Source organism: Cydia strobilella, chromosome 12, assembly GCF_947568885.1.
Source record: "Cydia strobilella chromosome 12, ilCydStro3.1, whole genome shotgun sequence".
Classification (NCBI taxonomy): Eukaryota; Metazoa; Arthropoda; class Insecta; order Lepidoptera; family Tortricidae; genus Cydia; species Cydia strobilella.
The window spans coordinates 7,347,577-7,373,842 of NC_086052.1; the positions used below are offsets into that span (position 1 = coordinate 7,347,577).

The 26,266-nt window shown below is 39.5% G+C and overlaps 1 protein-coding gene across 1 annotated transcript in view; it reads left to right on the plus strand.

Annotated features, from left to right (window-relative positions):
* LOC134746052 (arf-GAP with coiled-coil, ANK repeat and PH domain-containing protein 2) overlaps positions 1 to 25,754 on the plus strand; it is a 30,883-nt gene extending 5,129 nt beyond the window's left edge. The window contains exons 6-20 of the mRNA XM_063680271.1: positions 7,263 to 7,358; positions 8,323 to 8,576; positions 9,647 to 9,763; positions 10,161 to 10,328; positions 11,375 to 11,481; positions 12,770 to 12,858; positions 13,016 to 13,110; positions 13,479 to 13,619; positions 19,860 to 19,930; positions 21,228 to 21,371; positions 22,140 to 22,297; positions 23,237 to 23,350; positions 23,596 to 23,702; positions 24,812 to 24,960; positions 25,616 to 25,754. Coding sequence (XP_063536341.1) covers positions 7,263 to 7,358; positions 8,323 to 8,576; positions 9,647 to 9,763; positions 10,161 to 10,328; positions 11,375 to 11,481; positions 12,770 to 12,858; positions 13,016 to 13,110; positions 13,479 to 13,619; positions 19,860 to 19,930; positions 21,228 to 21,371; positions 22,140 to 22,297; positions 23,237 to 23,350; positions 23,596 to 23,702; positions 24,812 to 24,960; positions 25,616 to 25,635 — 1,830 coding nt within the window. The 3' untranslated portion in view covers positions 25,636 to 25,754. The remainder of the gene's footprint in view (positions 1 to 7,262; positions 7,359 to 8,322; positions 8,577 to 9,646; positions 9,764 to 10,160; positions 10,329 to 11,374; positions 11,482 to 12,769; positions 12,859 to 13,015; positions 13,111 to 13,478; positions 13,620 to 19,859; positions 19,931 to 21,227; positions 21,372 to 22,139; positions 22,298 to 23,236; positions 23,351 to 23,595; positions 23,703 to 24,811; positions 24,961 to 25,615) is intronic.
* Positions 25,755 to 26,266: the final 512 nt, after the last annotated feature.

The following is a 26,266-nucleotide window of genomic DNA, read 5'->3' on the forward strand; positions in this document are numbered from 1 at the left end:
CGTACATCGCAATTTTCTTGAGCTGTAAAATTCGGGGGCACGGTTTTTCTTAGGCTTTAGTTTTACACATCTTATACAATCGAATCGATGATTCTTTGTTTATAACTAATGTTTTTTTACATAATAGAATCGCAACGAAGACCGGTAACATCAATTAAGTAACAATAAGTATCCGTCGATTGCTATCTCAAGGTAAAGCTATGCACATTCACGACTTTAGTTAGTACTATCGTTTAAATAGGTATTTGACTACTCGTATATCTTACTGCAAGGGAATAAGGTTTAACAATGTTCTTAAGTATTGCTATTAGTATACAGCTTAGCTGTTAGACCTGTCGGAAAACGTAATAAATTATCAAGAACTTATGAATTGTACAGGTTTACCAAGTGAGTATGTTGTACCTATTTATTAAGTGAGTATGTTGTACCTACTGGTGAGTTACTTACTATTTTTAATCGTCTGTCTAACAGAAAACGAGTAGATAGAAAATCTGAATCAACTTCTAAGCTAAAATAAAAGTGCGTTGCTATTGTTTAATGAAAAAAAGTCTGTAGTACGGACTGTGTAGTTCGTACTAGTATTATTGCGCCTAGTCTTAAGGTGAGATAATTTAATTGATTCCGGATGCTTAATAAATATTCATATGCGTTGAACTTGTCCTGCGCGTATGCAACCCACCGCGTGTAACGTGTAACATGCGAGTATTTATTTATACTTCACACCCATCGTCATACTCGCAAAGTAATGATATGTAATTACTTAGCCTTCGCCCGCGACTTCGTCAGCATAAACAAGACGAATAGAAGTCGTTAAACTGACAAACTTCTCTACTCTCTAGTTTAGTACTATCGTAATTCCACCCTCATTACGACCCCTTGAGAGTAAATACTGGGATAAAAAGATATATGGGATGGGAGATGGGATATGTAATTTTTCAGGCTATAATCTACAGGTTAATTCACAAAAGCTGGCACGAATGGAATGAACGAAACATGTCAGCGCCACCATATATTTGATTGTTTTTTCTTTGTATGGATTTAATGTCATTATATTTGTTAATGTGATACACCACATAGATATTTTCATTTACTCATTCATTCCATTCGTGCTTGGTCTCGTGAATCGACCTGTACCTCTGTACCAAATATCATTCAAAATCCATTCAGTCGTTTTTAACTGGTTGAGGACCAAACGTCGAAACACAAACTTTCGCATTTATAATATTAGTAGCATGTTTTATATAACCCGTGTATACAGCAGCACCCTACATGTAGGTATGTTAGGTTTTTTTTTACCAAACGATAAGGCAATAGAAGAGAAATAGTTACTTAATTTCGCGTAGTCTTCTGACATCTGAGTGTTTTCTGACATTAAAGTATGCTTGTTTCAGCCGTCGAGGTGGAAACATTACAATATTGTATCCAGAATTCTGTATCTATTAATTACATAAATTAACGTTTGCAGACTTGTTAAATATTGGACAGGTAATAATGGTTCATAATTCAGTAGGTTCATACAGACTTCTGATTACCACTTTAATTATCCTCCTTCAATGCACTTGGTACGATTATATTTAATAGGCGTAACATAATATGTAACTGTTAAATGATTTTACCAAATTTAAATGGCAAAGTTGGGTTCGTATAAACGAATAGCTTTATTACTACAACTTGCTATTGTCCGCGTTTTTGCTACGTTTATGTACCGCGCGTATCGGTCACAATTCCATATGAATAATCATGTGTCTTCCACTATTATAGCATCCGTACGTTATTTCCCGCGCACGGTATAGGCATAGCGGACTATTTACAGTATTTTTCAACATTTTAATATTTAGCATAATAGGTCTATCTAGTGGTATAACCACCCTCTCAGTGTGTTACATTGGTAAACAAGTCAAAGTTATTCAAATGTACCGTAACTAGGTATAGGAAGGGTTATATTAGGTAGACAAAAGGCAATATTTTCCAATTATATGAACGTGGCTGACAGGAGTTACTTTTTACAATCTTTGAATCAGGATTTACCAGTCTTAGGGTCAATATTTTAACTAGCTAGATTAGTTCATAGTCAAAAGATATTGTCTAAAGTTACCCCATGTGTCCCCAGTTATACCACTTGACAGTATAATAAAGTAAGACTTCTTCATATTGTGATTGATTGTTTAAATTGGTGTTCAAAAAGCGTGTTTAAATTTTAGTCATATTTTTTAAAAACACATATATTTATTTGTGCGAAATAATTCTACAAGGAACTATGTTATTTTGTCTACTAGAAAAACTACATTAAGCATTAATATACCTATTCTTTTATAAATATTGTTATTTTCCTTGTTAATGAATTAATTAAATCCAGTACTCTTTAATATACACATATATTTATTTGTGCGAAATAATTCTACAAGGAACTGTTATTTTGTCTACTAGAAAAACTACATTAAGCATTAATATACCTATTGTTTTATGAATATTGTTATTTTCCTTGTTAATGAATTAATTAAATCCAGTACTCTTTAATGTAATATCTTAAATATTTACGTATGCAAGCAGTGTGTATAGATTACCTCAAATAAAAACCTTAAGTTCTCTCGCTCGCTCGCTTACGCCTGACAGAGCAAAAAAGAACCGGCCAAGTGCGAGTCGGACTCGCGCACAAAGGGTTCCGTACCATTACGCAAAAAACGGCAAAAAAATCACGTTTGTTGTATGGGAGCCCCACTTAAATATTTATTTTATTCTGTATTTAGTATTTGTTGTTATAGTGGCAACAGAAATACATTATCTGTGAAAATTTCAACTGTCTAGCTATGACGGTTCATGAGATACAGCCTGGTGACAGACGGACAGAAGACAGACATACAGACTGCGGAGTCTTAGTAATAGGGTTCCGTTTTTACCCTTTAGGTACGGAACCCTAAAAATATCACCGAAAACGAGAATCATATTACGAGTATTTATTCGCTCCTACCTTAGGATGGCGGATACATGTAGTTGGATTCTTAAAAAAAACCTCTATAGTCGTGCATAACGTGCGTTCCGTTGTAAACTGACCAGCGGAGGATCATAGTTTCAAAATTTTGAAGACACTTAACCCCTCGAACGCCCGTGTCAAAAATTTGCTACTGAATTAAATCCTTGAAATTGTATGATAAAGTTCAAATTAGCGGCAATTGTGACGTATACGGGACAAGGCATTCGAAGGGTTAAGCGCGCGGTTGTTTTATGCGATAAACGCAGCGTCAACGCGAGAACGTAACTTACATTCTATGCATCTCGCTCGTGCTCGCATATTAGTGCGAGCGAGATGTATAGAAAGTAAATTACGTAGACGTTAGCGTATATGTCAGTTTTGATATTGTCAGTGACTTATGGTACGGGTACAGATAATCTAATGACCGTATATTGTTTTACGCGGTAAACGCAGCGGTAAAGGCATTTTCATTTTTCCTAAATTTCGTGAACGCATGCATTCAACGTTGCGTCTATAGCATAAAACAACCGCGCGCTTTAAATATACATATATTTGTTTTATTCATCTATTCTCATTATACAGATATACGAGTCGAAAACTACACTAATATTTAAGCTGTAGAGGTGTAGAGCTGTGTGTACCTATATAAACCTGTCCTTATCGATGGTTATCGATTCGATGCAGTAATTTCAGTATCTTCGTCAATACGAAAGAAATTACCCGTAATTGTTTACCTACATACATTACACACACTTCCGCCAATGATACCATAACACAACAAAAAATTTTTTCCAATACTCGTATTTGTTTTGTAGAGTGTTTGCGAAACAAATCTTATTGCCATCATCATTAAGTCTCTTTTTATGTCGTCGCAAAAAACCAATAGTTTGAGAATATCATTCAGATAAGCTAATCCATAACCACTGAGTACTTGCAAAAGCGATCTTGCTGCAAATGTTATAAGGTCTACATTTAAAGCATCTTTACTTTTGAATGAAGATTTGACAAGGTGAAGAGTTAATTTGTACTATTCGATATCGTAAATGGAACCGTGTCACAATGTTGCATCTCTGTCACACCTGTATTAATATTGAGGGACAAACTTTGGAGGATTGTTGGGAGGATTATCGTTTCGTATCGATGATCGCTGTCACGACGTCATCGTCATATCGCGTATTCGCGGTCTCAGTCGTAATCGCACACCTACGGAGTGTTCTATTGTTGAGTTCGTCTTCATAGTGCAGTGTTGTGTGATCCTTTGGAATAGTTGGATTTTAACAGATGAGTGTGTAATGCTAATAAGGATTTGGGAAAACCCTCACAAATATTATAGGTGTGTTAATTTTTTTAAGTGTCTTGAAATCTTACGTGCGCTAAGGTTTTGTTTATTTTTATGGGCGAAGGATCCTATTATTTTTAATCTATTTTCTTGAATACGATTTTATTGATATTTATTTATCACGTTCACGGTTTTTAGTAAGACTTGTTAATAAATATCGAACAGTTGCAAAGTCCTGGCTTTGAAATTTTATTGAAGTTCGCAAATACTTTATTTAAGTTGGTAAAAGTGCACTTGTACAATTCATAAAAAAAAAGTTTTTTAAACCTTCAATTTCCTAGGATATTATGGCCATATTACAAGGTTTTAATGGCGCGGTTTTCAATATACGCAACTAATAAACTTTATATTAAATTAACACATTAATTGCCGACGCATTACGATTACCAAGTTTTGTGACGCGAATTCGAGTCTTCGGCAATGAATGGGTTAAGACTTAAGATGTATTCGGGTAGGTACTTCTGAAAGAGAATCTACTAAACGGAATATGAGTCATTTTTAAATGATTTTCGGGATTACCCAATTTTCGTATTTAAATAAATAAATATTATAGGAAATTATGACACAAACTGTCTGAGTCCCACAGTAAGCTCAATAGGGCTTGTGTTGTGGGTAATTAGACAACGATATATAATTATAATATATAAATATTTATAAAAACTTAAATACATAGAAAACACCCATGACTCAGGAACAAATATTCGTGCTCATCACTCAAATGAATGCCCTTACCAGTCCACCAGACCGGTTGACCAGGATTTAACCCGGGACCATCGGCTTCATAGGCACGATCACTACCCACTAGGCCAGACAGGTAGTCAGGGAATTTACCTGATACACCTTAATATACAATGACCTTATTCAACTTTGAACGGTTTTGTATGTTTTGGCGTAGTTACTTACCTATTTAAGAGGCCGTAGTCGATTTTGGAACAAAAATTTTAAATTGATAGATTTAGTCGTTGAAATTATACACATTTTGTTACGTAATATCTAAATAACAAGTATTGGTTTCTATTAGCACGTTTTCTCATCTTGCCTTTTAATAATGAGGTCGCGAGCGTGCGTCACTGGTAATATATGAAGAGAAGGGGCAGTTTTTAAAAATTCATCAAAAAATTATGGTGGTAAATTATACAAATTGATGTATAAGAATAGTTTCAGCAAATGTTGTAGATTGTTCAAGTATCCAAATTACGTTGAAATTAAGTCGATTTTCAGAGAAATTGCAACTTGTTTTGAAGTAATTTCTGGAGAAAATTGAATTCGTTTAACTTTCATTTCCTCGAACTCTAAGTCATATAACAAAAATGTAATCTGATAAAGGTCAAGTACAGAATATGTGTAATACAAATTTACCATTTTTAGCAGTCCAAACTTTACGAAATGTACGTATTTTATTTATTTATTAGCGGCAAAATCAGTGCTTTACGCGCGTTTACCTAAACGTCCTTCAGAAAAAAAACATTACTAATTTAGTGAGTCTGTTTTTGAAAAAAAATGATCTGATAAAAGGCTAGATAAGAAGACGTGCTAATAGAAACCAGTACTTGTTATTTCAATTTGGTAACAAAAGGTGTTCAATTTCCTCGACGAAATCTATCAATTTAACCTTTTTCCGACTAAAATCGACACCAGTCTCTTATATTTTTGAATTCGGTATAAGAAATGGTTTTTATTTTTACCTTATCTTACAAGATTATCTTAACTGAGCAATTGGAACGTCCGTGCGTTTATCGCAATAAGGTGTGTCAGGTACTTTTACTGCTTTATATCCTGCCATTTTATGTTGTATTCGATTATAAAGTATCTATGTTAAATTCATACACTAAAAAGATGACCTAGGTTCAAAGATGTACGTATCCGTATAAGGGATCTCTCCCATTCAAATCGACCTTCTTTAATCCTACGTGCATATTATGTAGATGCTTACAAATGGCACACAAATAGTGTATAGCCTCACAGTTACTCACGAATACGTCCGCACGTACTTGTTTGTCATACTATGCGTCATAGATTAAAGATAATGTTACAAAACAATTAATGTTTTTGTGCGAAATATGTGTTTGTAAGTAAATTTATTTTCGTGTATATATTCTTAATTATATGCGAAGAACAAGCTCTTTATAAAAATTGTTAAAGAGTAGCCTTTATATTCTTTGAACTTGTCTGTGTAGCTAGGTAGCTTACTTTTACAAAATTAAATCAAATTAATTAATAAATATTATAGGACATTCTTACAGAGACTATACAAGTCCCACAGTAAGCTCAAGAAGGCTTATGATATGGGTACTCAGACAACGATATATATATAATATACATAGAGAACCAAATACCTGTGCTCATTACACAAATAAATGCCCTTACCGGGATTCGAACCCAGGATCATCGGCTTCATAGGCAGGGTCACTTCTCACTACCCACTAGGCCAGACCGGTCATCAAACAATTACCGGCGAATTTCTTTATACATAGGAATAGGAATAACTAATAGGAATTTGTTGACCAAAATTCATATATTAATATTGATTAATGTATAAAAATGATGTGGTAAATGCCTTATTTTCACACAAATCGGGAGACAATCAAGGACCAGGACCACTGCGTTACTGTGATTATATTTACAGTAGCTATTTATTGAACAAATCTATCACAAAGCATAAAATGAAATTAATGGCAAAGTATTCTAAAATATGCATTTTACGAAAAAGTGTCGAAAACGTAAATACAACAAAAAATTGAAATTGAAATTGAATTCGATTAATGGCCAAGTATTCTAAAGTATGCATTTTACAAAAAAGTGTCAAAAACGTAATTTCAACAAAAAATTGAATGGCCTAATTATCTAAATTTTATTTCTATAGATCTATTTTGTCAGTATTTCGCATTTGACGCGTTACTATTCCCCTGTATCGTTTCGCTTTTGATGACCATACACCTTGTCTTGTTGCAGTTCCTGTCGTACATGCAGGCGTGCTGCACGTACTACCACCAGGGCGCCGACTTGTCCGAAGATCTCGAGCCTTTCCTCAAGTCTACCGCTGACGAGGTAATTCTACACTTCTATATCATCCTCCTGAGTTCCAGAAGAAATGGTTTTGTTTTTGAATTTGGAACTTTCTACAAATGAATAAATGTTCAACGCATTTAGAATATGTGCAATATAGCGTACGCAAGGCTTCGTGAGATCGAACTTAGGTATTTGTGACGTTTTCAACCAAAAGGTACCACATTGTCGCTTGTTGATAAGGTTGATCTCTCATTGAAGCTACATGGAAATAGCGCCTTAATGACAAGCGACAATAAGTACCCTTTTGGTTGAAAATGGCACATTTTTTTATGAACTACATAGTTTTAAGGCTAACTTCATCAAAAAGATGTAGCATATAGGATGGATAGCAAACTATTACAAAAAAACCGGCCAAGTGCGAGTCGGACTCGCGCACGAAGGGTTCCGTACCATTACGAAAAAAAAAAAACAGTTAAAAAATCACGTTTGTTGTATGGGAGCCCCATTTAAATATTTATATTATTCTGTTTTTAGTATATGTTGTTATAGCGGCAACAGAAATACATCATCTGTGAAAATTTCAACTGTCTAGCTATCACGGTTCATGAGATACAGCCTGGTGACAGACGGACAGACCGACAACGGAGTCTTAGTAATAGGGTCCCGTTTTTACCCTTTGGGTACGGAACCCTAAAAATGATCCGTAACGTAAATTCATTTCTATTCGTGCTACACAAGAATATGTGCCTACCCATGACAATGACATGTTATTAAATTGAATCGTCGCGTAAATCGTGTATATAATCTCCAAATGAGTATAATATTTTCTTATACTCAGTACCGTTCTATCACATCTGCATGATCTGCAAAATAACTTAACACTAATTACGCGTCACATTACCCAAGTGTTATACGGAATCAGAAGAAAGTATACTTTTAATTGTCGACTAATTGGCACGATCAATGTTATTCCAACTGAATTCATCTCTAATTGCAATTGCAGGTGTCAACAATGCGTAACGACACTAAAATATTGGACAAAGAGATGGAGAACCGGCATACGATCGTCAATAGTAAGGACAGTGTGTTACCAAGCTGCAAGCCCCCTGATGGGAACTGTAAAGATGGACTGCTTAGTACCCCCTGCTTGAAAAGCTTGCCCAAAATGCAAGGGTATCTGTTCAAAAGGACTTCAAACGCGTTTAAGACATGGAATAGACGCTGGTTCTACTTATATGACAACCGATTAGTCTACAGGTGAGTTTGTTTCGTAAGTAATTGTAATTGTAGTGTCGTAACGGTAAATGGTTGCATTACAGCGGTCCTTGTAAATCAAGCTAATAATTTAATTGGATCGCGTTGCATTTTACGACCGTAAAGCCGACGAAACTCGTAATTATAATGAATTGGAAAATAGAAACTTAGCGTGAAAAGAGTTTTATGTGTGAAATTACTACAAAATTCCATTTTGCGTTTCAGTATTGTCTTATTTGATCTAGATAAATTCGTAATTAAGTAAAGAAAATTACTTAATACTCGTAACTTCTGCAGCTATATGCGGCTTGCGTCTACTGGATTATCGATGCATTGTCTGAAGGTCTTCTTTCTTTCGCTTATTTCGGCGACGAGTTTTCGTGTTTATTTAAACAGATTCGTACTAAATGTAACTAATCAGGTAAAACATTTCGCAACGGACAAGGCCGGGGTTAAGTCCTTGCAATGTAGGTCATTGGTCATAGTCGTGTAACTGAAGAATTAGCATCGAATATTCAGTTTACAATTCTGTATTTTTTGCATCATTGTATTTAAATCTATAACAACGATGAAGACGCCACTCTCGCTGAAAATACACGGCTGACTTAAGTTTCGAAATAACAAAAATATTGGAACTTTCAGTTATTTATTATAAAAGTATATGTATGACTATGGGTTGTCTTATTTACATTTCTGCTATTCTGAAACAATCGTTTTCAGGTTGCGATACCTGTGTGCTTTTCTTATTATATTCCCATTCCCACGTGTATAATGAAAATGGAATTGATACATTTTCCGTATATTTTCTGACAACTGACAATTTGCGTTTTATTCCTGACAAGGTGTTTTATTACTTTTCTTTAAAAAAGCTACAGAAATATTTTTATTGATTGAATATATAGTTCTGAATTTGTTACGCTATTTTATTCTCACCCTCCTTTCCAAACACAAACTTTGTCTACACAAAGGATTACTGAGACATGTATAGTGCAAAATATTGTAGGCGCATATTTGACGTAAACTCTTGACATCCTTGTTGCACTTGCACCTTACAGTTTATTATTTATTTGTAGGAAAAGGACAGGGGAGCTGAATGTGACAGTGATGGAAGAGGACCTAAGATTGTGCACGGTGAAGCCGGTGCTCGACGGCGAGCGTCGGTTCTGCTTCGAAGTGCTTTCACCCTCCAAGTAAATATTACATATACCAACGCCACACTGTAAACTGACAATAGTTTACCTTATTGCAAAGACGTACGACGTTCATAAACGTCTGTCAAATCTAGGCACATTTAATAATCCTTTGTCCCTATCTGTCATTTTGACTTTAGTGTTTGACAAACAACAAAATTTGACAAAGGTTTGCTAAGTTTTACAAATAAGGGGGTTAAGATCCACCTATGGTATGAGTAGTAAAGAAACCATTGAACCTATATTTGCTGATTTTATATTTTGCTTTCCTTACACTGGTGCTAAATTATGTCGAAACTGTCGACAGTTTTCTAACAAAAGCTGTACTCAAACCTTTGCCTTTGTATGGGTTAATGTTTCCATTTGTGTAATTTGACTGTAACCTTTCTAATTCAAGGAGCCACATGCTACAAGCGGATTCCGAAGAGATGCTCGCATCCTGGATCGCAGCTTTACAACATGGTATCCGGTCTGCCATACAACAAGGTCGTAGCCGCGATGACTCGAGACTCCAGCACGACGCACCTTCTCTGGAAACCATGCCTCCTGGCATGAGGAAGATCAGGTAAAGAAACTGTTGACACGGAGATGCTACAAGCTTCTTAAGAGATGCTTACTTCCTGGATTGCAGCTTTACAATACGGAAACCGGTCTGCCCGACAACAAGGCCGCAGCCGCGATGATTCAAGGGTCTAGCCAGACCCACCTTCTCGGGAGACTTGCCTCATGGCACGAGGAAGATCAGGTAAAGTTGACACGGAGTTACATACAACTGTCTTCCAAGAAACGCTCACCTCCTGGAGCGTAGCTTTACAACACGGGATCGGGTCTGCCATCCTACAAGGTCGCAGTTTATGACTTTAGGGACCAGCGTGACGCACCTTCTCAAGAAACCATGCCTCCTGGCATGAGGAAGATCAGGTAAAGAGAGGTAATTTTTAATTACATTTTGTAAAAGATGTGTAAGTAAATTATTACTAAAATTATTTTGTCAGCGTACTTTTGGGCCATTCTGTATTGTAACGCCATGTAAGAAAAAACAAACATTTTTTCAAAGAGCTACAGAATAAAAGACAAAAATATAAACTCGAATTACCCCCGCCAAAATTAGAAATATACCGTAAAAGCCCTCACTATGCAGCAGTAAAATATTATAATCACCTACCAAATTACTTAAAAGCAGAGGAAAGGAACAAGATGTATGCAAAGAAGTTGAAATCGTTCCTTGCTGAAAAAGCATATTATTCTGTCACCGATTTTGTCACTGATAGTTTTGTTAAGTAGTTTTGATCTCTTAAAATTATAAAGCTAGTTAATTTAAGGAAATGTTTGCCATACCCTTTTAAGGGTCCATGAGACACTACTATTTTTGTAATAACTTGTTTTTTACCATGGTGCAATAAATGATTATGATTATGAGTTATAAACATCCGCCAAAAGTATCAATGCTGTTAAAATTCGTTGGTCCTTAACTGTCACTTATTTACTCACGCATATGCGCTTATTATATAGCATGTTATAAAGAAACAAAACTTATTTAAACTAAAAGATACATGCTAAGCTTTATAAATTACCACAAGTCATCATACACGTTATGTATTTTTTGTATAGAATATGGGAGCAACTGCTAAATATTCCCGGCAACAACTTCTGCTGCGACTGCGGCGGCCCCAACCCGCGCTGGGCCAGCATCAACCTCGGCATCACACTTTGTATAGGTTCGTCACAATGCATACTATAATAAGTATAAGAACCTTCGTATCCTTTGTTTAAGATGCTTAACCTAATAAATGTACTTTCCGAAAACGTTTGGCCTCGTAAAGGTAATTATTTGTTAATTAATTTTAGATGACACTAAAGAAAATAAAGCAATTTTTTTTCTTTTTAAATTTAATGTAACAAACTGAAATGTCACTTTATGTGCATTAGAAAAGGTTAAAATTTAATCGAAATAGAATGAACATTTTATTGTACATTTAGCATGTGGAGGTCGTTCTTTGGAACCATAAGCGCAATTTCGCGTTCAAACGGTTTGAGATTCGATTTTTACTGCAGGCAATTGCCTCCTTTTAGTGGATAATGTGTAAGTACCTATCGTGAAAGTTTTAATCAATATATTATGAGTATAGTTTCACAGGAACTTTTATTTTCTCCAGAATGTTCGGGCATACATTACCTATCGTGAAAGTTTTAATCAATATATTATGAGTATAGTTTCACAGGAACTTTTATTTTCTCCAGAATGTTCGGGCATACATTACCTATCGTGAAAGTTTTAATCAATATATTATGAGTATAGTTTCACAGGAACTTTTATTTTCTCCAGAATGTTCGGGCATACATTACCTATCGTGAAAGTTTTAATCAATATATTATGAGTATAGTTTCACAGGAACTTTTATTTTCTCCAGAATGTTCGGGCATACATTACCTATCGTGAAAGTTTTAATCAATATATTATGAGTATAGTTTCACAGGAACTTTTATTTTCTCCAGAATGTTCGGGCATACATTACCTATCGTGAAAGTTTTAATCAATATATTATGAGTATAGTTTCATAGGAACTTTTATTTTCTCCAGAATGTTCGGGCATACATTACCTATCGTGAAAGTTTTAATCAATATATTATGAGTATAGTTTCACAGGAACTTTTATTTTCTCCAGAATGTTCGGGCATACATTACCTATCGTGAAAGTTTTAATCAATATATTATGAGTATAGTTTCACAGGAACTTTTATTTTCTCCAGAATGTTCGGGCATACATTACCTATCGTGAAAGTTTTAATCAATATATTATGAGTATAGTTTCACAGGAACTTTTATTTTCTCCAGAATGTTCGGGCATACATTACCTATCGTGAAAGTTTTAATCAATATATTATGAGTATAGTTTCGCAGGAACTTTTATTTTCTCCAGAATGTTCGGGCATACATTATCTATCGTGAAAGTTTTAATCAATATATTATGAGTATAGTTTCACAGGAACTTTTATTTTCTCCAGAATGTTCGGGCATACATCGATCTCTTGGAGTACATGTCAGCAAAGTAAGATCTCTTACACTCGATGATTGGGAACCTGAAATCATTAAGGTATGTGCTTTATGAAGGACATCGTGAAATTTTTTGGGTAGTAATATTTGATATTTAAATTAAATAATAGTTTGATATTCGAAATAATTTCAAGAAAAGTGGAAGTTATCTACTGTCTGTTTATATTAATGTTTGTATTTATCTTTTCTTGTTGCAGGTTATGGCAGAACTGGGCAACAAAATAGTGAATCTAATCTACGAAGCTAACACAGAAGGGACTACTGTCACCAGAGCAACGCCAGATTGTGAAACGTGAGTTATCATCTAATGAGTAGTTAGAAGGCTTTAAAATGAGCCCATAGAGCCCATTCGTAATTTTTTCCAATTTGTGTCCAATTTTTGTTGAGGTTTTATACCCTAACGGTGACAAACGAGTGTGGTTCCGTTTGTCACCGTTCCTCCTCCGCTTTCCGTATGTCTATCTTGCAGAGGTGTATATCTTATGCGTAATGATATGAAAGCCTCAAAATACTAAATTAACTCGCAGTTAGCAGTAGGTACAGTAAGCTGCAGAGATAACTGACCCCCCGCCCCTTTTTTTTCATGTCAGTTATCTCTGCAGCTTACTGCACATGTAGGTATTACACCATAGCCAATGAACCATCACAATTCCCTTACAGCTCGGTACGCGAAGCATGGATCCGCGCCAAGTACGTGTCGCTGTCGTTCGTGAAGGACATCACGGCGGGCCGGGCGGACGCGAGCGAGCCGTCGCCGCGCCGCGCGCGCAGCCGCTGGTCCGTGCGCCGCGCCCGACGCAGGTCCGTACTCCGTACTAACCATAGAGTAACTTATACTAGAGCGGTACTGTCACAATACATTTTGTAACCCCAGTAAATTCACTGCCATCTGTCGACACACTTTAAAACTAAAAATAAATATTTATAAAAATACGATAAAATGTATTTAAATATGGATAAATGATTTTTTTTATTTGAATTAATTATTTTTATGATTTTGACCCATGTTCTTTTACTGATATGCGTTACAATTATAAATAACAAACGAAACCGTCAACGCCCTCTATACGAGTGTAGGCCAAAATTAGTGGCGCCCTCTGATCGAGAATCAAATTTTCGTGATTTTCGAGGCACGTTTTTTCCTTAGACTGTATCCATCTATTACGGAGTTATATCTATCTTTGGTACGAACGAAAACTATTTTACGGTAGCCGCAGCGAGCGGACGTGTGCACGGAGTTCTGCGCTCCGTACAGTTTCCCCGAGAGACGCAATATTTTATATTGATATACCTTGCGCTCGTATGCTTGTCGTATCTAAGGGAGGGCCCCCCGGCCCTCCCGAAAACAGTGAAACTAGTGAAATGGACACGGACAGCATAGCTGCAAACAAAGTGAATGATAAAATAAACAGTGACTATAAATTAACTACTGCAAGTGAACTTTCACCGGATTGTGAAGAACAATACACCGTTGCCTGTTGGCACTGCGAAAAAATCAACTTAATTAAAAATTTCCACGAGTGGCAGGGCCTCCAAACTAAGATTAAACAATTAAATTGTAAATCTTGTAACAAGAGAAGTGCTGTTAAGTGTTTTCTGAAAATCTCACCAAATATCTTAAACGGACACCTAGTGAACAGTGTAAACGAAATTAATATCTACGCATGCAACATTAATTTCTGTAAAATAAATAAGAGAGACTGCCGCAAATGCCATAAACAGATAAATGTAAAATATATGCCAATTATGGGACTTCAAAGTGAAGAAAATGTAACCTGTGAATGCGGCATAGTAAACAAAGTAATATCGGAATATAAACAAATGCCCGATACCCAATCAAGTACTACGCCCGCGATAAGTGGCTCCCGCTTTGTCAATCGCCAAACGTTACGACAGGCGCTTAGTGGCTCGACTACCAAGACCCATACACCCGGCACTGTGACCACTATCGCCGCGCGCAGCGCCGACATACCCGCGTACCCTCGCGAAAAAAATATCAACACGAACGGCCCGACGATACTACGCGCCGACTCCAAGTTAAGGCTGCCGCTACGCGCCGATACCAAGTTAAGTCCGCCGCTGGCGCGGGCGCATTCCGGCTCCAAGCTAAGCCCGCCGCTAGCGCATGCAGGCGATGACTCCAAGTTAAGTCCGCCGCTGTCTCAAGCAGGCTCCGCCAGCCCGGCCGTCGGCTCTCAGCGACCGCCCGGCATAACAATAAATAACCGCTTCTCTTTGCTGCCCACTGAAGAGGAACACAACGATGATTTGGAAAGGGAAGAAAATAACGCCTTAATAGCGACTATTTCCTCACCGAAACGCAAGAAAAGGAAGAGAGATGGCTTCACTACAAATGCCGTAACAACCCAGCGGCCACCGAGAGTAATCACACCATCCACTCACATCCCTGACATAATTATAACGGACGTAAAAAAAATCAACGATCCACAATACCTTAATAAAATAAGAAAAATAAGCACAGAACATGGAGCAAGACACGTTATGGCTCCAAACAAAAGGACTATCACGATTCGCGTATACACCGCGGATATAAGAAAAATAATCATAGAAGAGCTGAGGAAACTTGACGACGGACTCCGCTTCGTGGCTCGTGTTCCTAAAGCTCAACAGACTCACCAAACAAAAGTAGTGCTCAACACAAACATCTACGACGAGACGAACGAGGCGTGCCTTGAAGAAATGGAGAGATGTATCGGTGTGAAACCAATCAAGATGAGAACCATCAAAGGTAACTTACACTTATTTATCTTTGATGGCGCCCTGTTATACGATGAAATCGCCACGCTTATGAAGACAACGAAACATGCGTACTTCGGAGCCTTCAGTATAAATCCCCAGGAATATAAAGACGATCCGAAGAGAGTAGTACAATGTAAGAGATGTTTTCTTTTCACGCATGCGACATCGGCGTGTCACGGTGAAAAGAAACAGCCCACCTTCAAATCCCCAAACGAAGAAGGCGTAGAGATCGAAATATGCACAGCATGCAAAAAACCGGGCCATGGCGCTAACCAAGCCAAATGCGAGAAGTTCCAGAAGGCAATAGAGCGCCAAATCGCACAACATGAAGAAAAAGAAAGGAGACAAAGAGAAGCAGCTGAACGCAGACACGCAGTGCAAAAATACCGCCAGAAAAACTACTCGTATGCGAACATAGCTTCCACTTCAGAACTCCCACCGCCGCCCAACCAAGCACCCCAAGCACAACCAAAACATCAGCAACCAGTGCAGCCAGAACAGATGGCAAACAAGGAAAACAGCACGGAGCCCCTTGCGCAACAGCTACATACAATCATGAAACAAGTATTACTCCAGTTACAACTACAACACGACATTCTCATAAAAATTCTCAATAAGTAATCGCAGAAATCAATATCATAAGCTGCGTATAATGCACCTAAATGCGCAAGGCCTCAAAGGTAAATTCCTCGAGTTAAAATCTCTAGCCGATCGTCACAAACCACATATAATCATAGTCAACGAATGTCGCGTGGATTTTTCCAGAACCCGCATGAATCTCCCGAACTATGACAAGCTCACTCACTCGATTGCACCGCATCTAACCACAGCCCTATACGTGATGCGAGGTATACGCTGGAGTCAGACCGACGTCACTCCAGGTACTGAAGTAGGAGACCGTCTCATCGAAGGCGTCGCTATCAACCTTACCTACGATCACGTAACTGGAGATTACCTAAAAATTAAAGGAATATACGTACCGCACAGGTCAGAACACATTGACGCCGCAGCACTTAAGGACGAGTTAGAAGATATTGTTACCGAAGCCCCGAACATCACCATAGGGGACCTCAATCTTAAAATGACCACACTAAACCAAACGCGAGACGAAGGGGCGGGAATACTCATCCGCGACCTCTGTAACTCTAACGTCTGCACCATACACCACACAGGCCTACCTTCACGTCCAAATAGTGCGGGGTATGGCATCCTTGATGCAGCCATCATCTCGTATGAAATGGAAGCCTTCGACACCGTAACATGCCGACAAACAACATCGGTTGGCTCAGACCACATGCCATGGCTACTAGATATAAATATAGTGGTGGACAGAGCGAAAAATATGATAAGAAACACCCGTGCTATCGCAAGTAACGAAGATACCAGACAGCAATTTCAGCAAACTCTATGGAACAAAACCACTCAGCTACCAAAGAAAATTACATCTGATTCAGAATGCGAGGAATACATACTACAACTAGAAAAAGCTATTACCGAATCTCTGGATGAGTATGCGCCACTGCATGAGTACAATAAAAGAGATCAACTTCCAGATCAGATTAATAAATTAATAGACGAAAGAAACAAAGCAAAAAGTAAAGCGTGGCGACTACGCTTTAACCAGGATAGAATAACGGAACAAAGAACGACCTACAATCATCTGAAACGGCTGGTCCAACAGGCGCTCTTGGAGTATAACGATCAGAAATGGGTGAGAATAGTAAATGACCCACGAAACAATAGAGCCCAGATGTGGCGAATCCAACGCAGTCTGAAGGCACCAGTACAGAGACTCCCCCACATCCAGGGATGCAACAGTGAGAAAGAAACCATCGACACTTTAGTCCACACAGCGATTGTAGCAGAAGCCGAGATAGATAACAAGGACAAGAGCACAGAGAAGACCACGCCCTTTCAACCTCTTGACGCTACATCTATAGAGGAGATTAAGATCGCTCTAAGACGTTTTAAAAATAAGAAGGCCCCAGGCCCGGACAAAATCAAAGCAGATGCTCTCAAACTCGGAGGCAACCCCTTTCTCATCCGGTACAAAGTTATAGCCGACTACCTATTACTGACAGGCTACTATCCCAATAGGTGGAAAATCGGAGAATGCATCTTCTTACATAAAGCAGGGAAGAATCACCGCGACGCCAAATCGTATCGACCCATTACCCTTCTAAACATCATGGGTAAATTACACGAGCGCTTGCTTCTTTCGCGCCTGCGACAGACGACCGACAGACTCCAACCGCCATTCCAGCATGGCTTTACTAAGAATAGAGGAACAGGCACGCAAATACTTCGTACCGGAAAGTTCATAACGGATGCCTTAGAAGCAAAGGAGAGCGTGGCCTTAGTATCGACTGATCTTTCGAAAGCCTTCGACTCCATAAATCACGAGGGTCTGGCAAAGAAACTTCAAACAGCCGACGTTCTAAATAACATTATCAAAATAATAGAAAATTACCTGAGCGGTCGAAAAACCTATGGACGTTTCAGAACCACCAACGGGGAAGAGAAAGCGGTGCCACACGGAGTCCCACAGGGTTCTATCCTGGGCCCAATCATCTTCAACATGTATGTACATGACGTTTGGGACCAACGGAACCGGATCCGCGGACTAAAGCTTTCTCAGTACGCCGATGACTTGTGCATACTCAACAGATCTCCCGAACCGAACAGCGCGACGAGCCGTGCGGGCTGGGCCGCCGAAACTGTCATCGATTACTACCATCGCTGGGGACTGAAGTGCAACGTAGAGAAAACCGAGTGTGCTATGTTCACTCACAAGAGAAAGTACCGCAGAACCATTCGCATCAAAAACGAGGTAATTGAATATAAAAACAGCATAAAATATTTGGGTGTACACCTAGACAAGACCATGACCATGGGTAAACAGACGGACTACGTAGTGCAGAAAGTACGAAGGGCGCGCGGTGCTTTAGCCCCCATTATAGGCTGGCACGCTAAGACGGATCTGACGGTGAAACTGGCTGTCATTCAGGCCTGTCTACTTCCAATATTGGATTATGGCGTGGTACAATTACTCTCACGTTACAGTAAGAGCAACCTACTCAGAATTGAACGTCAATATCGAATAGCTCTCAAGACTAGTGGACAGTTCCCAAAACGCCTAGAAACTTCACTACTCTGGGAGATGCTCGACTGGGATCCATGGCACCTCCGCGCACAAGACTTAAATGAAGACATGCTGCGCCGATTCAGGGAAATGCACATTGCGGACCTAGATACCCCTGGTAACGCCTACATCGGACACAGGCAGCACAATCCACTTCTAACTAACACTAGATTAGGAGAAATTGACTATGTACCAAAAAAAGACAGGAGTCGGCAGCTCAGCAAGCGAGCAACCGCTCCACGTCCCCATAGATTATAGGATATTAGTTGTAAGAATAGTTATAAGATAGGACAATATGAAACAACTTTTAAATTTATATAAATTTATTCTGTACGCACACACTAACAAGCACACAGCACAAACAACATGACACCTATACAGATCTTTTAGACACACATAGGTAGATTGTAAGTAGCTGACACACCCACAGGCCGAACACACCACCGACCTGATGGACATAATGTAACATATAAACTAGAGAAATAAACACCTTTCTATTCTATTCTATTCTATTCTATTCTATTACGGAGTTATATCTATCTTTGGTACTAACTTAGCCTCCTAACTTCTGTTACCACTATCTATGTTGGACGTGTCGTGCACGTCTGTCGTGTCTGTATAACGGCTTGATCTTTAGTGGCTATTAAATAGGAATCCATGGAAAGAACGTGGCGTACTATTCAAAAACCGGGCAAGTGCGAGTCGGACTCGCCCACCGAGGGATCCGTACTTTTTAGTATTTGTTGTTATAGCGGCAACAGAAATACGTCATCTGTGAAAATTTCAACTGTCTAGCTATCACGGTTGATGAGATACAGCCTGGTGACAGACAGACGGACAGACGGTGGAGTCTTAGTAATAGGGTCCCGTTTTTACCCTTTGGGTACGGAACCCTAAAAATACCCTACCCTATTAAAACATATTTAGAACCGGGTCTATCGCGAAATTATTTTCTTACCTTTAGTTCTGACGTTCCGAGGCAGGTTTTACTGGTCGTGGTCGCGGATAACTGATGTCCCAGCGAAATGTCAAAACAGACAAAATAAAGGTAACAAAATAAATTCGCGAGAGGCCTGGTTCTAATTATGTTTTAAATGTTATACTAGAATACCCTATTAACTAAATCGTTGTATTTTTAGAGTCCGCGGTCCACCAGCAGTCCCTGAAACCATACCTGATGAAAAAAGCGACGTGAACAGCAACACCAGCGGTAACTTATTCTATTAATTGTCAAATCATCTAATGTATTTCTCAATAGACTATTTGCGCGACGCTATGGGTAGTAGGCATGTTGCCCTTATTTAACCTTTTGGACGCCAAGGACGGATATATTATTTCGGCACCGCAGGTCCAACGCCAAAGACGGATTAATCGGTCCAATACCACAGAGCAACATAGACCTACGTGCATGTGCATAAAGTTCAATTTCAGTTTTGACACTTTGGTAACGTGGCGTCCGAGTGACAGCTTTTGTGTTTGACACGGCGTCGAAAAGGTTAAATTAAATTATTTCACCCCATGCACTAAAAACACTAGAAAGTTATTGGAAAAACAAATCGAAAAGTACTATAAAGGGGCAACTGCAATGTTATGGCTGTTTCATATAGACTTCATTAGTTGCTAATCGTTTTGACAGTTCTAGAAAAATAAGCTTATTTGACTTGCCAGTTGTTAGTCAAAAATCATAGTGGCATCCAATCATCGACTGTATTTCTCACGTGCGTGAAAATTAGGGTAATCATTCTCATTCGAGTCTGGGTTACCTACGAGACAGGCTAAGCCTAGTGTAGGAACCAGAGTAACCTGACTGTATTTTTCTATGCCAGGTACATTTTGTCAACTGTGTTTAATTAAGTTAATCTTAACAACCCTGTACATATTTTTGTGTACCTACAATAAAATTTTGAAGTTTGAATTGATTGACAAGTAGAATTAGAGTTTGTAAGCTTGTTTCGATTATAAAGATCCGATTCGCCTTATTATCACAGATTACTAACGGCAACACTCTTAACAAAATATCTATAGGATTTACGTCTTTGTAATAGTGTAGACGTTGGTACATCTTCAAAATTTCAAACTTTATTTATTTCGCTTAGAATAAATTTAAAAGTGGAAAAATTACTGCCTTGGGTGAGACTTGAACTCACGGCCTCTGGATCTGGTTTATTTATTTCGTTAACATACACATAGGTATGCGTCGATCAAAGTGGTAAATGTTACAGTTATTGCGATTACGTACGATATTGTGATTTAGTCTGCATTATGTATCAGTACCTATGCTGGTAAGACATAGTGATTCTAAGTAATTATTGTAACACCTATGTACCTATGTTTAACAAATAAAAACATTGATTGATTGATTGATTGTACCTTGTAATGTTACTATCCTCAAGTCGTTCTAACCTTGTATCTTATGTTTTTTTCTAAGAGCAACTTTAATGCTTTTGTTGTATAATCTAATAGTAATATTGAGAGACCTATTTTATTATTAATATTTATTTAACCAGAGAGTTCAACGAAGTCCGGATCGGGCGAAAACAGCCCGGTGCTCCTCATCGGGTCAGAACTGGCCAGTGAGCGGCAAGTCAATGTCACTCTCAGCCTGCCTTCCGACCACGATTCTACCGAGGGCGAGGATGAAAATGACCTGGGTAAGTGTGAAAACAGAAAGAGTGCTATTGCCGTTTTAGGCGCGCTTTTATGGTTAGAAGGTGCTCCTTATCGGCTTGACGTTGCCGGGAACGAGAGGAGTGGTGTGATTTCACTCTACGTCTTAGAACCGGTAGTTCGGATCAATTAATTCTCATATCACGCGGCGACCCTGCCCGACGTTCGTATTCACTAACTCGTATGTAAGTTCGTATTATCACTACATACATTCGGAACGGAACTTTTCGGCTTCGTCCCTGGTTCACGTGGAACGCGGCGTTTGAATGCTTAGTATAGATAAATTATTGGCAAAAAATTCATTTTTGGTACAAGCTTTTATCGCTGACTGTACTTTTCTTTCCACAGGCAATTAATACTGTTCCTATGGCCACCTCCTGTCTTCACCATCAGATCACCTCGACGGTACCATAATATTGCATTGTCACTTGACTTACATATGTATGCAAGTTTTCAGCTTCATTGGGAGTCAGGGAGGGGGTCAAATTTAACTTGCAAGATTTGACCTGTACATACATAGGTACAATGTTAAGTACATTAAATTAAAGGTTGTAAAATGGTAGTTGCGTTAGCGTAAAGCAGTATTTTACGTGAGCGATCGGCGCAAAGCGAGCGCGATCGGTTGGTTTGATCTTAGCGTCGTATCAAACCGTCTCGCAGGATCGCCCACCGGCCGCATTTACACCGGCGTGATACAGATGCTTGCATTTAGCCGGAGTATGTGGCCTAAGGTGAGGAGGTACATGTTTCAGAAGCGGAGGAGATCTGCATGCTGTCGGCGCAGGCGGTGCTGTGGCAGGCGGCCCGCGCGCACAACGTGCCGGTGATGCGCGCCGCGCTGGCCGCGCGCGCCGACCTCGACGTGCCCGGCGCGCGCCGCCGAGTGCCGCTGCACAACGCCGTGCTCAGTGTATGTACATATACAACGTGCCGGTGATGCGCGCCGCGCTGGCCGCGCGCGCCGACCTCGACGTGCCCGGCGCGCGCCGCCGAGTGCCGCTGCACAACGCCGTGCTCAGTGTATGTACATATACAACGTGCCGGTGATGCGCGCCGCGCTGGCCGCGCGCGCCGACCTCGACGTGCCCGGCGCGCGCCGCCGAGTGCCGCTGCACAACGCCGTGCTCAGTGTATGTACATATACAACGTGCCGGTGATGCGCGCCGCGCTGGCCGCGCGCGCCGACCTCGACGTGCCCGGCGCGCGCCGCCGAGTGCCGCTGCACAACGCCGTGCTCAGTGTATGTACATATACAACGTGCCGGTGATGCGCGCCGCGCTGGCCGCGCGCGCCGACCTCGACGTGCCCGGCGCGCGCCGCCGAGTGCCGCTGCACAACGCCGTGCTCAGTGTATGTACATATACAACGTGCCGGTGATCGACCTCGACGTGCCCGGCGTGCGATTTGTGGCAGAAAGAGATACCGCCCGACAGACGAATGTTTGAAGGTAACGCGTCGCCATATTACAGACGCAACACACAGCACCCCACTTTATCCGGCCGCTAGTGCGTATGAGCCCTAATCGTTACCGTGACGAATGATACGCCACAAAATTGTGTCACGTTCTAAAAAGTTAAGAGTATCATTTGGTTCCGTACCCAAAGGGTAAAAACGGGACCCTATTACTAAGACTCCGTTGTCCGTCTGTCTGTCTGTCACCAGGCTGTATCTCATAAACCGTGATGGCTAGACAGATGATGTATTTCTGTTGCCGCTATAACAACAAATACTATAAAAGTACGGAACCCTCGGTGCGCGAGTCCGACTCGCACTTGGCAGGTTTTTTAAAGTTTCCGGACACTCCATTGGTTAGAGTACGATAATACTTAATAATTTTGTTTTCGTACAGGGTTCCGTGATGGCATGTTCGTTCCTGCTGCTTAATGGCAGCAAGCTAAATCCGCAAGATGAAGACGGCAAGACGCCGCTCCACCTCGCCACCGAGGCCGGCCACACGGCTCAGGTAACATGTCAATCTTATCACTGGAAATACTGGCTTTGCTAAGACAAATACAAACTGTCTGAGAATGTGGCACCCTTGCAAAATGCCGCTAGGCAGGGTCGCCATGTACGGACGGCATTAGTGAAACAACAGCTTCATTGGTTTATTGCTGATAACATTGGGCAACATTGATAAACGTTTAAATAAACGTGTACATTATGATTGTTTTCTATTTCCTGACTATATATTTGAATATTGTGTTGCAGGTTGTCCTTTTATTACGGTACCGGGCAGACCAGTCAATAGCGGACCACGAAGCACAGACGCCGCTGGACATCGCCGTCAGCCACGCTAACGCTGATATTGTCACCTTGTGAGTATTGACATGAAGAGACGTCTAGTTGTACAATGTTATAGTATGAATTATCTCAGATGATTTTTTCGAGCTCGGACCCCAATCTGTTAAACAAAAGGTATTGTCCTTTATGCAGTGGTTACACTGCTTACTGATAATAGCCCCGACATGAGTAACGGGAACAGGCCCGTTTAAAAAGCAAATTTAGCATTCTATTTATATGGTTAAAATTCAAGGAACAGCCCTTTCGGAGATAACACGTTTTGTTATCTCCAAAGAAAATACCACCCTATCTGTTCTCTGAATGAGCTGTCACATAAATTTGAACCTTAATACTATCTCGATACTTGCTTTTTAAACAACATGGCTACTTTGGCACTTGCTCAAGACCGCTCTTAAAGAAACAAAGGCTTTTGTTTAACATCTGTTAAATCTTAGGGTCATCTGTTTGTTATGGGTCTAATCTTAGGGTCCGAGTCCGAAAAAATCATCTGAGATAATTCATACTATAACTTGTGTATACGTACTAGTGTCCGATCTAAGTTTCGGTTTGGGTTTCAGTTTCGGCAGGTTACAGTTAAAAATAATATTTCGGCTGAAGGTTAGGTTTCCGTTGAAACTAGAGCAAAACCGAACCTTCGGTTTCGGTCCGTCTCTAATACGTTCGTTATGTAACGTAAATTATATAGAAAGAAAGAAAGAAAATAAATTTATTCAGGACGCTTACAGTATTGCTTAAATGTAATACACTTTTATTAATATAAAACATAAACGTCACTGAAAAGGTCTCCCCTCAGCTTGATGTCAAGTTACCTTTCAGGTATCTATATATATAAATATAAAACATTTACATCAATAAAATGACAAAGGATTCTATTAAACAATGTTTTGAACTTAGTCGTTGACATATAAAACATTTACATATATATATAAAACATAATATATATATAAAACATTTACTTGAACAATGTTTTGAACGTAGTCGTTGACATGACCGGTAAACATGTTATTTGACTGTACATGACGTACGCACATTATTGCCACATGTAAGCTGCTTATAGCGATACTATCTCAAAGCCAAATATAATCTTGTTAAGTATTATTGACAACTTTACTTCTGCCCTCAGGTTACGGCTCACAAAGCTGAACGAAGAAATGCGCGAATCCGAGATGTCCTCCAACGACGATACGTACAACGAGGTGTTCCGCGACTATACCCAGCTCGCTCACTCGCACCCGGAGCGGCTAGTGAGAGCGAGACACAACAACAACGAGGGTAAGTAACTAACGACGCCGACGGCTCAGATTCATTGGTCGAGAGGGCCCGCATGCGGGGTGCGGGAGATTTTTATAACCCTAGTGGGTAGTGACCTAGTGACCCTGCCTGTGAAGCCGATGGTCCTGGTTTCGAATCCGGTAAGGGCATTTATTTGCGTGATGTGCACAGATATTTGTTCCTGAGTCATGGGTGTTTTCTATGTATTTAAGTATTAATATATTATATATATCGTTGTCATCGCTGTATATCGACCGAGTTATTCACCAACAGCCTTGAATGAAGATATGCGCAAATCCGCGATGGGACTTATTTCACAGGGCACAAAACATTATTAGCCAAATTACCCAAACAGTAAAGTAGTGCTAAACAGTGTAGCCGCAAATTTGACAGCTGGATTAGATGGCTCTATATTGTCACAAATCCTCTTGTAGATTGGCATAAATGAGCCCCACGATGCCAGCTCGTTTTATTTACAAAAAGATGAAAAGTAGTTTCCCAAATAAGCTTTTGGAAATAGGCTTGTGAAAACGATGAGAATTTTGATATCAACTGTGCAAAAAGGATTATTTTAAAATGAGTAAAAAGTACAAAAAGGCGCGCGTAAGCCTTAACTTAATTTCTTCCAGTCAACCGTAATTTTGTTAATTTTCAGGAGAACAGCCTAGCGAATGACGCAGCGGTGCCGCGCGGCGGCGTTGGCTGTGGTAGCGACTGAACGGACCGGGCTTCGATTCCAGCGCCCCTTTTAAGGTTGGACTATACCTACCGTAAAAAAGCTTGTGGATTATGTACTTCATTCAAACGTTCATTTAGTATTTTGACCATCACGAATATTTATATTATAACATAATAAAAAAACAAATGGTTGAGGCTATCAATTCGCCTGTATGTTCGTTACTTTATTATTAATCATTGATTTTGATGATTGTTTTTATAATAAGAAATAGTAAACCTCTTTGGCACTGACCCGATGTCGTGTATAGCCGACGGTAGCGTCCACAAGGTTAAACTATCTATTTCCTTATAGATCAATTTGAGCGATACACAAAAGGGCTTAACAATTGTACCAATTAACTGTTAATTTATTAGCGATTGTTGCATTTGAAGTTGCAGTTGGCCGTACTTTACATACGTAGCTATTAGAACACAATATTATTCAGTGTCATATTATATTTAACATTTTCATTTGGCGGGAAAAGTAGAAAAAATACAATCTTTATTGATTCAGGCTTAAGGCCAGTGAATATATTTTTAGATTTTTCAGTCGCACATGAACGCATCAAAGATTACTGCAACATTCAAG